The sequence below is a fragment of the Lactuca saligna genome, chromosome 2 (genome assembly GCF_052625555.1).
Source record: "Lactuca saligna cultivar CGN05327 chromosome 2, ASM5262555v1, whole genome shotgun sequence".
NCBI classification, from domain to species: Eukaryota; Viridiplantae; Streptophyta; class Magnoliopsida; order Asterales; family Asteraceae; genus Lactuca; species Lactuca saligna.
In genome coordinates, this window is record NC_136418.1 from 81686354 (window position 1) to 81699251 (window position 12898).

The 12898-nt window shown below is 33.6% G+C and overlaps 1 protein-coding gene across 1 annotated transcript; it reads left to right on the forward strand.

The window, feature by feature from the left end:
• Positions 1-1198: 1198 nt before the first annotated feature.
• On the forward strand, positions 1199-12629 carry LOC145028918 (protein SEMI-ROLLED LEAF 2-like). Its single transcript, XM_078977609.1, has 21 exons — positions 1199-1283; positions 1481-1575; positions 1790-1935; positions 2160-2234; positions 2587-2702; positions 3198-3312; positions 3507-3635; positions 4604-4651; positions 4800-4885; positions 4969-5165; positions 5253-5533; positions 5651-5800; positions 5884-6165; positions 6278-6427; positions 6594-6669; positions 7177-7304; positions 8870-9067; positions 10191-10304; positions 10481-10585; positions 11607-11801; positions 12260-12629. The coding sequence occupies exons 3-21, from the start codon at positions 1801-1803 to the stop codon at positions 12407-12409; spliced, it is 2730 nt and encodes a 909-aa protein (XP_078833735.1). The 5' UTR covers positions 1199-1283; positions 1481-1575; positions 1790-1800; the 3' UTR covers positions 12410-12629.
• Positions 12630-12898: the final 269 nt, after the last annotated feature.

The following is a 12898-nucleotide window of genomic DNA, read 5'->3' on the forward strand; positions in this document are numbered from 1 at the left end:
AAATTCAAGCACTGGGTTAATTTTTTCGGCGACCTTCGTGGCAACCGGTGGTTGTTGCTGCTCTGATTTGGTTTTTGGTACGGCGGCGAAGTGTTTGTTATTCATGACTAATTATGTTTAGGCAGCTTGGAGGATTTCCTACATGGTAAGCAATCCCATAATTGAAAACTAGGGTTTCTAATTTTTACCTTTAACCGATTTCAATTTCGCAAGAAGCGAAGGCGTTCAATTTATGCCGCTAAATTGGGAAATCGGATAGGAAATAGCGCTCGGAGCAACGAAAGCAGTAGCATTGATTCACACTCATGGTCTTCTCAGTGGAGTGATAAAATCATCTAACTTTCTGATTCAAAGCGACTTCTTACCTTGTCTTTCCAGCTTTGAAACGTCTATGGTCGGAAAGAATGTGTTACAGTTTGGGAATTTCGATATTGGAGATTATCACCGGAATGAAACCTTCGATGACTAATTTGGGGTAGTATGTAATGGAGAAAAGAAAGAGAGAAGGGTTAAAAGGTTTTCCCATTAGATGAGAAAGGAACAAGGGTGGGGAAGACGGTGGGTAGAGAGAGAGAGAGAGAGAGAGAGAGAGAGAGGGAGAGAGAGAGAGAGAGGGAGAGAGAGAGATAATGGGGTTGGGTGAGATTTTAGTTTTTATTTTTTATTTTTAATTATTTAAATACCAAAGAAAATAAAGAAAATAGAAAAAAGAAATGAAAAGGGTAAAATCGTCTTTTTAAGTGCACCAGGGACTAAAAACCTAGAAAAACCTTGATTTTGGACCTTCCATGCAAGTCAAAAACTTTTTGGACCCCATCCAAAGTTTTTAACAAACCACAAGGACCAATTTTACAGTTTTGTCATTTACGCAATTATACATGAGTTATTCTATAAATTTAGTGTTAGATAGGGATTGTATATGTAATTTTCATTTCAAACATACAAACAATTTTTGTAAATTTACAAACTTTTCTATAATTCTACAAAATTTAAGAAAAAAACTATTATTTGATGCGACTTTTAAAAAAATTTGGCAAAATTTAACATATATCGTATAATGTTTATGATTTCTAGATCATTTAATGATAAAATAAATTATTATTTTAATGACATAACTTATAATATTTTTTTTAGTATATTAATATAAATTTTTACCCGACCCCATCCAACATATTGTGATCGGCATTAAAAAGTTGTGTTTTAAGGTGCCACCTCTACACAATACTCTCATCACATGATTGCCATATGAATGAAGGATCGGACATGCATTCAACGTAGTGGGAGTAAGTTTCACCGATTTCTTGTGTTGTTAGTGAAAACGTAAAATCATAACCATTTCTTCGATTGAATTGTTTTCTTTCATTCAAATCCCCCTTTTCTATTAAATGTGTAACTGATTCATAACTCCATCTTCAACTGGTATGATTCGGTCACAAAATTTTTAGTCGTCCCTCATTGTTTTGTTTCCGTGGTGTTCCAGATCGAGACCACAAGGTATCAGACTCGTTTATGAAGTCTGTCAATTTCTACTGTGAACAACAATTAGCATTGGTATTGGTATTGGTATTGGTATTGGTATGTATCTTTTAACTCGTCAGAATTTCAATTTCAATTATTTCCCCTTTAAATCGTATCGCCTTTTTAGTAATCCTATGGATGATCTGTAAACGCCAAGGGTTGGCCCGGTGGCAAAGCCACTGAAATCAAGTCCTTTCTTTGGCATGTCGAAATGCCATGATTTATATGTATATTTATACAGCTGGGAATTTCACGAACTATCATTTTGCAGAGGATAAGAAAATGGGGGTTATCTCGAGACGTGTTCTGCCCCTGTGTAGCATCTGCTGTGTATGCTGCCCTGCATTGAGGGCTAGGTCCAGACATCCAGTAAAACGTTATAAAACGCTTCTCGCAGAAATATTCCCACGCTCTCAGGTCACAACTTCAACTTACTTCACTTATTTCTACTCAATCTGGGATGTACGATTAAGTATAATCATACTATCTATTTTGGCTTAACTACATATATATTATTTAAAGCTAGAATCTACCTTCCTATTTCTAGGACAATTAACATTCTCGACTCATGATTCTTTTATCTGGTTATGGTTCTGTTTGAGACTTTGATTATTTTTTTAATCAATAACATCAAATGGCAGGATGGTGAGCCAAATGAGCGGAAGATTGGGAAGCTTTGTGAATATGCTTCTAAAAATCCTTTACGTATACCTAAGGTAATACTTGTATCTTTCAACCTTTGATGTATGCTTGCAGAAATGTAATCAAATTAGTACACATCCCACTTCTTGAATTCACAGAGCATCTTGTTGATCCTAAATGACTATTATATAGAGATGTAGAATACAGGCACCCGAGTTGTTACCCATGTAGATTGTGCTGATAGTGCTTTGAACTGATCATAGGATACTTACTGCTCTTATGTTTGAGGGAACCTTGTCATATGGCAATTCGGGAAACAAATAAGCATGCCCTAAAACCCTTGTAGATTTATTTTTAAAAAATTGTTATTGAAGTTGAGTGACAAGCAATCATTGTATGTATCTATGATTTCTTCTTCTCTTACAGATCAATGATTACCTAGAGCAAAAGTTTTACAAGAATTTGAGGAATGAAAACATTGCTGCTGTAAAAATTGTACTTCTTGTTTATGGAAGATTGCTATCCACCTGTAAGACACAGATGTAAGTATGGATATGTTCATCCAGTCATCCTTTGCTCACTTTATGTGTTCCATTATTCTTATTTAATTTTCAATGTTTTAAACTAAAGCTCTCTTCTCCCCACTGTTTTAACTCATACACATTTTATTGCTCCCATATGGAATTTAAAGATTTTAATTATATCAATCCATGGTTGTGGTCTATTTCTTGGATTGCTTAGTTAATTTAGTTTCTGTTATTCTATGGTTACAGAAGCTGTGCATTTTTTTTTCTTGGTGCAGTAATAGCTCTATGTCAAAGGCCTTAGGCCTTAGGATTGGCCTCTGATATAGGTTTTATCTGTTCTTCTTTTACTTTAGTGTCTTTTATATTCATGAAACTTTTTTGGTATAGTTGCAAATTAGCTTTGTTGATGCTCAACCTCTTTCATGGACATAGCTATTTTTGTACATAATATACATACATACCACTTTGTATTGGATTTGAGGTCAGTTGTAATTCACCAGAAACTTTCAGGCCACTCTTTGCCAGTAGTTTCTTGGGAATTGTTGGGACCCTTTTAGAGGAAACACGACAAGATGAAATGCAAATTCTTGGTTGTCATGCTCTTGTCAACTTCATAAACAATCAGGTATATATTTCTCTCACTCATTTTCAAGTATATATGATGTTGTTGCAAAAATTCATGGAAAAGAGTAACACACACAACACTTCACATGCATCCGGGAAAGGAGCAGTTTTATACCATATTTTACTTTTCACCCCTACCTCATTTCCTGACTATTGACAAAGATGGTGAATGAATTGAGGTCTTACAAATTTCAGGTGGACACTGCGTACATGTTCAATCTGGAAGGCCTTGTTCCAAAGCTTTGTCAATTGGCTGAAGAAGATGGAGATGATGAGAGAACATTGAAGTTAAGGTCAGCAGGACTTGAAGTGTTGGCCTTTATGGTAAGCTCACTTTCATTGCTCTATGTTCTTCTTCATTATGTTTGCAATTGTATAGCATGAATTTGATGATTACATATTGTTAGTGAAGAATTGAATATCATAACTTGATTTTCCAACTCTATTGTTGGTAATTTTGTTATAAATAAAAAATGTTTGTCTCGTAGATATTTGGTCTAAAAATTTGTAAGCTAATAAACTAATGACAAATTTATAAACAAAATGTGTCACTCATTATTCGCCTAGTTTCCTAAGAGCATCTCTAATGATAGCTTTTTTGAGAGGTCATATATCAATAATCAACCTCAAAGAAAGCTTTTTACCATTGGAGTGAATTGCTTTTTGGGTCAATAATACAACATGGTTAGATTCTTTTAAATGCTTTTTTTTTTTTTTTTTTTTTAAGTTTTATTATTGCTTTTATTTAATTGTTTCATTTTACTCCCTTATATTATTTAACCTTTAAAGTTTTATTATGTTTTAACTAATATTTTTATATCATTTCAATCTCCGATATTATATGTTAAATTCGTAATGATGATATGATATGTTTTATTTTTATTTTTTAACTATAAATAATAAATGTAATAATTTTATCATCATTTTTTCTTTAGAAGAAAAGAGCCGACATTGTAATATATTGTTTAATTGCATGTATTGTATGTAATTATATATTGTGTTTATTTACTATTATTGTGAAGTACTTTTTAATTTTATAAATATCACATACGTTAATATTAACAAATCATACGAGGGGGCTTTATAAAATATTTCACAAAGATGATGGTAAATTAGTTAACTTCATAATTAAAAAGCTTTTGAAAGCGATGAATGATCGGAGATGAATTAAGTTAATAGCATTTTGTTTGATAAAGTTAGCGGGGAAAGGTGACGTGGCAAAACAAAAAAAGCTATACATGAGGTCAAGATGCTCTTATCTAATATACCTGTTCATCTTTTTCTTGGAGTAGGTGCGATTCATCGGCGAGCAACCTCATGTCTCTATGAACTTTGAGAATGTATGTTGCATCTTCTCATCTCAACTCACAGTTAGTATAAAAGCATGCATGGTGTAATTAATATTTCCATAATCAATTACAAAAAACTCAAGAGACGTATATATATTAATTATGTAACTGGTGTTGGTTATAAATTAAATTGATATAGATTATATCGGTGACTCTGGAAAATTATAGTGACCAACAACAGGAACACAATCCTCCCTTTCCTAAACCACAAGATGTCCCTCCAGTGTAAGTGCCCTTAGTTTGAGTTTTTGACCATATATACCAAACCAAGTGTACTAAAATAAGGTCTTTTGATTTTTTTTGTTCAGGGATGCATACAAGAACCCGTGTTACTGGGCCCAGGTTTGTTTGCATAATATGGCCCAATCAGCGAAGGAGGTAACAAGTGTACGACATGTACTGGAACCTCTTTTTCATAAATTTGACACGGATAAGCTTTGGCTCCCAGAGAAAGGGGTTGCCTTTTCTGTTCTCAAGTATCTGCAAAAGATGTTGGAGGAATCAGGTTAATTAATTAGCATGGAGTTAATTATAAGTAGTTGGTAGCTATAATATTAATTAATATGTATATAAGTAGTGTTTTTGAACTCAGATGACAGATCCCATCTATTATTGGCTATCTTGGTAAAACACGTTGATCACAAGGATGTTGTGAAGCAGCCGGTTTTACAGTTACATATTGTAAATGTTGCTACACAACTGTCGAAGCATGCAAAACAGCAAGATGCGTTGGTGAGCATTGTTGGAGCAATAGCTGATCTCATCAAACACTTACGCAAATGCCTACAGAGATTATCTGGAGACGCCTCTGATACCTGCTATGTTGATCTTCAGTGCGCTTTAGAAAACTGCATCTCAACTCTCTCATGTAAGGTTTGTAATGTGCCTTGTTCCTAACTTCAAAATATATATATGGTCTAGCTTTAAAGATATCTACCAACAGTAAAAACTACAACTAACTCATGTGTAATTAATTAATTGTATGTGTAGGTTGGAGATGTGGGACCCATTCTGGATACCATGGCTGTACTGCTAGAGAAACTCCCCATCAGTTCTGCTATGGCTAGACCAAGTATTTCTGCTCTTTATCGAACTGCACAAGTTATAAGCTCCATTCCAAACATAACCTACTCCAGAAAGGCAAGTGAAAATTCTTTCTTTCTTCCACCACTAACTTACTAACTATAACCATAGGCATATGAATGATATTTTGGAGTTTGCAGACGTTCCCTGATGCTCTCTTTCACCACTTGCTCTTAGCAATGTCACACCCGGATCATGAAACACGACTACTTGCACACCGTGTTTTCTCAATTGTGCTAATCCCATCTTTAAGTCAACCTTGGTCAATCCATGACCTAATACCTTCTCAAGCTGCCATTCCATCACTAATCTCACAAAAAATAGCAGCAGATGGAAGTTTGTCCATTCACAAAGCGACACTAGAAACCATAGATGAAGAGACAAAGGAGAAAGAAAATCCTTCTACCCGAGATGGGAATTCAGTATGTTGCATATTTTACCTAAGTGTTATTTTCTATATTGGTAAAACACAAAAATTGCACCAAATACCAAACAACTTTAATTCTACTTAAATTGAAGGCTAACTTTCTGCAGGCCCTTACTTCCATGCGATTGAGTGGGCATCAAGTGAGTCTTGTTCTTACATCCATTTGGATTCAGGCAACATCCATGGAGAATACCCCTGCAAATTTTGAGGCAATGGCACATACATATACTCTTGCTTTATCGTTTATATTGGCAAAGGTATGCCATATCAATAATTCTTATACAAACAATACCGGAATTTGTCATCTACCAATAAAATAAAGCTTTACATACTATAAACAACTTGTAGAACAAGAAGCAAAATATTCCAAACTACATGTGTATGTTGTCTATTCGCTGAAATTGTTTACATGGTTTTCTTCAGAATTCAAATCATGTGGCCTTACTACGGTTTTTCCAGTTGGCATTTTCCCTCAGAAGCATCTCTCTGAGCCAACAAGGTAGTATTCTTCTAGATTTGAGTTTTGATGCAGTTGGGATATATATATATATATATATATATATATATATATATATATATATATATATATATATATATATATCCAATATTTACCCTTTTCTAGGTTTTCTTTTTCCTAGTTTAATATGTTAAGAGATAGAGCAGAGGCTTTATTTACATCTGTCGTGTCTGTAGGCTTGGATGCTGAGTGTTAGCTTATTATCTATATCAATCAGTACAAGTGCATTAGAATAAAGATAATTTCTGTAGTTTTTCCCTGGTCCTGGTTCCAGATTAATATTTGTAAAATCATTTTGAATAGTGTTCTTTTTGTTATGGATAAATGCACGAAATAGATAGCATCATATTATCATTTTGAAAGTAATACTAATATGTAATAAGAAGAAATGAAAGTAAGCTGCTATATGCAATAAAGATATTAGTGTGAAAGTAGGTTGCTATTTTTTGGTTGTAAGTATCTAATGTGGGTTGATTGTATGTCTAAAAGGTGTCCAACAACCATCTCAGAGAAGACCTTTATTTATGCTGGCTTCATACATGATTATTGTGTCTGCAAAGGCATGCCATCTTTCGGAGCTGATTTCTATGGTTAGATCAACATTGACAGAAGAAACAGTCAGTTTTCACTTCATACTACTTAGATGTAACCTCAACTTTCACTTGTTTATGATAACATAACATAACATCATACTTTACTTTCTTTCATTTTTGTTTGAAAAATCTGCCCAGTTATAGCAATGTGAATGTCGTCCAAATACAAACCAATTTACTGCTACAACTGGATAGATTTTCTAAGTAGAATGTCCTAAAAAAAATTGAAAGTACAATGCTATAATTAGGTATATTTTACAAAGTATAATGGCTCAGTGAGAAATGATGTAATTAAATGAAATGGAAGTAGGATACTATAATTAGAAAAGGGCTAATTACACAAAAGACCCCCTACATACTGCCTATGTTTTTCATGTTGCTACTGTTTATGGTGTTCTTGATAGTTTCAACATTAAAATCTGAAGGATGTTTGTTTTTTTTTCAAAACAAAGAGAAACGATGTCGTGTCCAATTCTTGTTGACAAAATACATAAAAAAAAAAATCTATTTACAGTTGCTAGGAGATTTTGCATGTGAAGAACAGCGATCTAACTTAGCTTGGTATCTTAGATTACTTGGAGTTCAAAAGTTGTCTTTATCCATAAGCCATAGACCATATGTCATAAGCCATATATCATAAGCTATAAGCTATTCACCATAAGCCATAAGCCTTAAGCCATAATCCATTAGCCATAAACTTTAAGCCCTAAACCATAAACCCTAAGTCCTAAGCCCTAAGCCATAAGCCGTTTTGTTTTGAAAAAAAATCAAATGTCACCATTAGATTTTAATGCTAAAAACTATCAAGAACACCATAAACAGCAGCAACATGAAAAACAGAGGAATTATGAGCCAAAACAAGAAAGCTGGTCCAAACAAAAAAGTTAGCCAAATGTGAGGTTTTTTTCGAAAAAAGAAAAAGTTGAAGTTTTTCTAGAAAAACATGGTGTAAAACCGGAAGATATGGCATTAACCCTTAAATAAATGAAATTATGTTGCTATTTCGTGATTTGAGCCCATTCTTAATCTATAGATATGGGTTCAAATCTTGTTGATGGAATTCTTTTTAACTCAACTCAATATTCCATATGGTTTTGATAATTTGAGGGCCCACTTCTGTTTTTGCGATGGGACTAAAATATGTTGGAGAGCCCTGGCTCCTTTAACATGGGTCTACACCATTTAGATATTTTCTTTGCATGTTGATTGATTAAATATGAGGGACATTCTTACCCACCAAATGCTCGATTTAAATGCAGGAAATAGCAACTTATTTTCATTATAGCACTATACTTTCAACCTTTTCTTAATATGGCATTGTACTTTCAATTTTTCCTTATTAAGACATTACATGAAACATCTACCTAATCATCGCATCAAAAAGAAAAAAAAAATTGTATTCGGAGGTCATTTCTATAGCTTTGGGTAGATTTTTTTGAAGTAGAATGTTGTAATAGGAAGAAATGAAAGTATGATGCTATAATAAACAAATCAATGAAAGTGTATTGCATTGCATTTAGTCTCTTAAAATTATTATCTGTCAGTGTGAGTGAACTTGCTGTATTTACTAAATTTATACCATATGTCAGGTGGATCCATATCTTGTCTTGGATGAAGATATTAGGCTGCAGGCTATTTGTACAGAACCTGGTGACAAGAACTGCTATGGGTCACAAGCAGATGAAGGCTTTGCAGTTAATGCACTCTCTTCAGTTGATTTAAAGGATCAACAATTAAAAGATACACTCTCGATGCACTTGGTATCAAGGGTTGGGAGATCATCGGAGGTAATCACAACCACCCTCGTTGTTGTTGTTGTTGTTGTTTTTGCTTTTCAGTTGGCATTGTATTTCTACTGATTTGTTTATGATAGCATTCTACTTCCATTTCTTCCTATTGTAGCATTGTACTTATCCAACTATACCAATTATGGTAAACCTCCACTGAGGTTTACATACGCCAGGAGATACTTCCTCTGTTACGGCCTGTTTGTAATAAGCAGTCTTAGTGGGGGCATTTATGTCTTTTATCAGTAAGTCGGTGTAAAGGAAGAGGGGGTGTATAAGAAGTCTGTTTTGAGTTGTTGGGTAGCTAGCTTGTTTTGTTCATTGAACTTGATTCTTGGGAGATCCTGTCATCTCGAAGTGGAGATATTTTATTTCAATTCTTCTTTTCTTACTTCTCAAAAGCTAGACCATAGAAAATTTTCCAGTGCTATAATAGTTATTAAATGACTCTCAAGTTTCAGAAATTACAAAAGGGCCCTGGAATGGAAGTTTTACATTTTGGTTTTAGCCATTAAAGTTGGTATATAAAATTTTTGGAAAATAATATACTAGTCCATTTTTGGTTAGAAATTTCACTTTATCCCTGACTGCATAAAGTGTGATTTTTGGTTAAAAACGAAATTCAGTTGTGAATCTTCTCAACTTAAGTGTCTTGTGTTTATTTGCATATTATTACTGGCACAGCAAATAAATCCTAAAAACTGAAAGGGTTTGAATATTGTAAATTACGTTCAAAATTGGAAATTAATAAGGGAAAGAGTTATATGATGCGACTGTTGAAAGAACACGTAGGCAACTTGACAAAAAATAATTTGTAGGTGTTATTGTCCTTATAAATTTATGTAAGAGTTTTGGTTAGCTAGATAACTTTGAGCTTGTTTTAAGGGCCAATAATTACCAGGTGTTATTTTCGTGATTGTTTGCTTGCATGCTGTTCTTTCATCATGATAGGTTATTTATGTTCATGCGGTTAAATTAATGCATGCAATTGTATCATGCATGACACTTTCTAAATACATGCGCATAAATTTTTATAAATACGTGAACTTGAATAATTGGGACCATTTGACTGATAATATGGCCTAGAAATGGCATAAGTAAATATTTCTGAATGTTGTTTCAGGAACAAGAAGTATCAAATATGAAGGCACAACTTTCACAGTGTTTCTTGCCTGATGAGGAATATCCTTTAGGAGCTCCTCCGTGCCCACAAATGGAGCTTCAGCCTATTCATCAGGTTATATTTTTTCTTATTCAATTATACCATGCATGCATCTTCTTTCACTTGCATCTGTATATTGATTTGGTGTATGTTCTCTGATATTTGACTAACACATGCTACGTTTTCATGATGCAACAAAAGGAGTAGGTTTTTACTTCCCTATATTTACAAAAATGTTTTTGTTGTCCTAGGATATGCCTCATGCTGCTGCCTCAACAGAAGAAGATGAATTTTCAGATGAATCAGATCACAAACCTTCACTTGACATTTTAAGTGTTGACCAGCTATTGGAATCAGTATGTCTTTTTACTCTATCACCTTTCTTTTGTGTAACTATATATGCTCATTGTGATCTCCATGTACATCTAAAATAAATACATGTCCATGTATGTCATCATTGTAACCTGTGAAAAATTAGTCGATTGGAACAAAATTATAAATTTTAGTGACCTGCAGTGCAATTCACATTTATGAGCATAGAGTTAGATTCAAGAAATAGCAACATACTATTTAAAAAATAAAAGTTGTGATTAAACCATAAACTGGCCCAAAATATTGGGAATTTATTGGTGATTTCCCTGCGCAAGTATAGCAATATACCGTGCTTATATTTATTTATTTTGTTATATTTATAGCATCCCCCTTTCATTTCTTTATGTTACAACATTTCAATTTTTTTCTTCTTATTGAAAAATGCACACAGTTATAGCATTGTCCTTTCAGTTTTTTTCTTATTAGGATTTTGTACTTGTAAACATTAGCAGTGAAAATTGCTTTGTATTAGATGACAGTGCTACAATTGGGTAGATTTTCCAAAGTGCAATGTTGTAAAAGGAAGCTTCTAGCATAGAATGTTATTTGTTATAAACAAATAGAGGATAGTACGTTGCCATTTCTTGAATCTAACTCTATGCACCAACTATCTTATAACCAAGCCAATGTATCTAGGTTTGCACAAAACCTTTTGAGCTTCAACTTCAAGCACTCCTTATTTCATCATCACCCCGTGCCTGAAATAAGGATATTACAATACATACACAAATAAATGAAAGTACATTGTTATTTCTTTCATTTAGCCCTTGTACTAAAGTAAAAAAATCATAGTAGGACAGCGTAACCTACCTACTTATAGCAGTGAAAATTTGTTTGTATTTGGATGACATCACTATAACTGAGTAAGATTTTTCAAAGTACAATGTCATACGAGAAAGAAATGAAAGTAGGTTGCTATAATAAAGAAATCAATAAAAAGTATGTTGCTTGTTTTTTGCATGATAACACAAAAATGAATGACAACTTAACTTGTGTCACTATCAGGTAGTGGAAACGGCCTCTGATGTAGAAAACATGGGGGATGAGTCGTCACGTGCACCTTGTCCTTATGATCAAATTAAAAATCAATGTGAGGATCTTGTCACCGGTAAACAGCACAAAATGTCTCTCCTTCAAAGCTTTAAGGAGCAACATGAAGCTTTGGCATCCGGTAACCATGACCATAATATATCAAAAAATGTAAGAATATTAAATATCTTTCTTCATATGAGATGTTTTCTGCCACAAAGATACCAAGGTAGTGTTTGGCATCATGGAAATCGGGACGGAATGGACCAGATCATTCCATTTAAATAAAAAGAAGTTATTTGTTTTGTCTGAGGAAATGGAACAAATCAAACAACTTCTTTTTACTCCACCCATCTCATTCGATTCCATCAAACCAAACAATAAGCATAGGTGGTTAGGACAAATCTTGCAATTTTTGTTCCACCCAAAAAGGGGGGACATAGTCAAGCTCTGTGCAAAAGATGTGAACGCCCTTATCATTGAAAATAGCCCTAGAAAGTTTGCCCCATGTAACGAACATAATCGATTAGAACACTAGAGTTTCAGTTTCAATTTATGTATGTGATCCTTGAAATATGCTGATTTTAATACTTATTGGTGAATTAAATGTTTGTTGGTGTTTGGAACAGCAATTGGAGGTGGAAGAAGTGGAAGATGAATCATTAACAAGCATAGATAGGGCTGTGCATGTACCTCCTTTAAGCCCAAATAGACAACCTTCTTTTCGGTTACCACCGCTAAGCCCTTATGACAAGTTTTTGAAGGCAACAACATATTAATTATTACTATTATTATTAGGGAACTTCAGACCACATATTTCTGTCTTGTAGATATGCACGCATAGCATAGCATAGCATAGCAGCTTACACTTCACATAATATTCTTTTAGCAGATAATTGAGTAGATTTTTTAGAATAAACATTAATTAATAAGAACAAGAAAAAAATTAACGTGCAATTTTGTAATAGAAAGAACATTCTATAATAAAGGTATGATGTTTCTCGCACTTGGGTCATTAACTATCTTTGCCACCTGTGTTGTGTGTCCATTTAGATGCCTAGTTTCAGATTGTTTTTATTAACATGGTATTTAATTATATAAAATAAAATCATTAATTAACAAAATTGCAATCCATTTAAATGCCAACTTTTGAAACTTCAAAGCCAAGAAAAGCCCATATTTTAAAACTTCATTATTCGTTTAGTAAAAGATAAACCCATTTGAAGTTGCACCCATTTTTAAGCAATAATTGACGGGGAAAATGACTC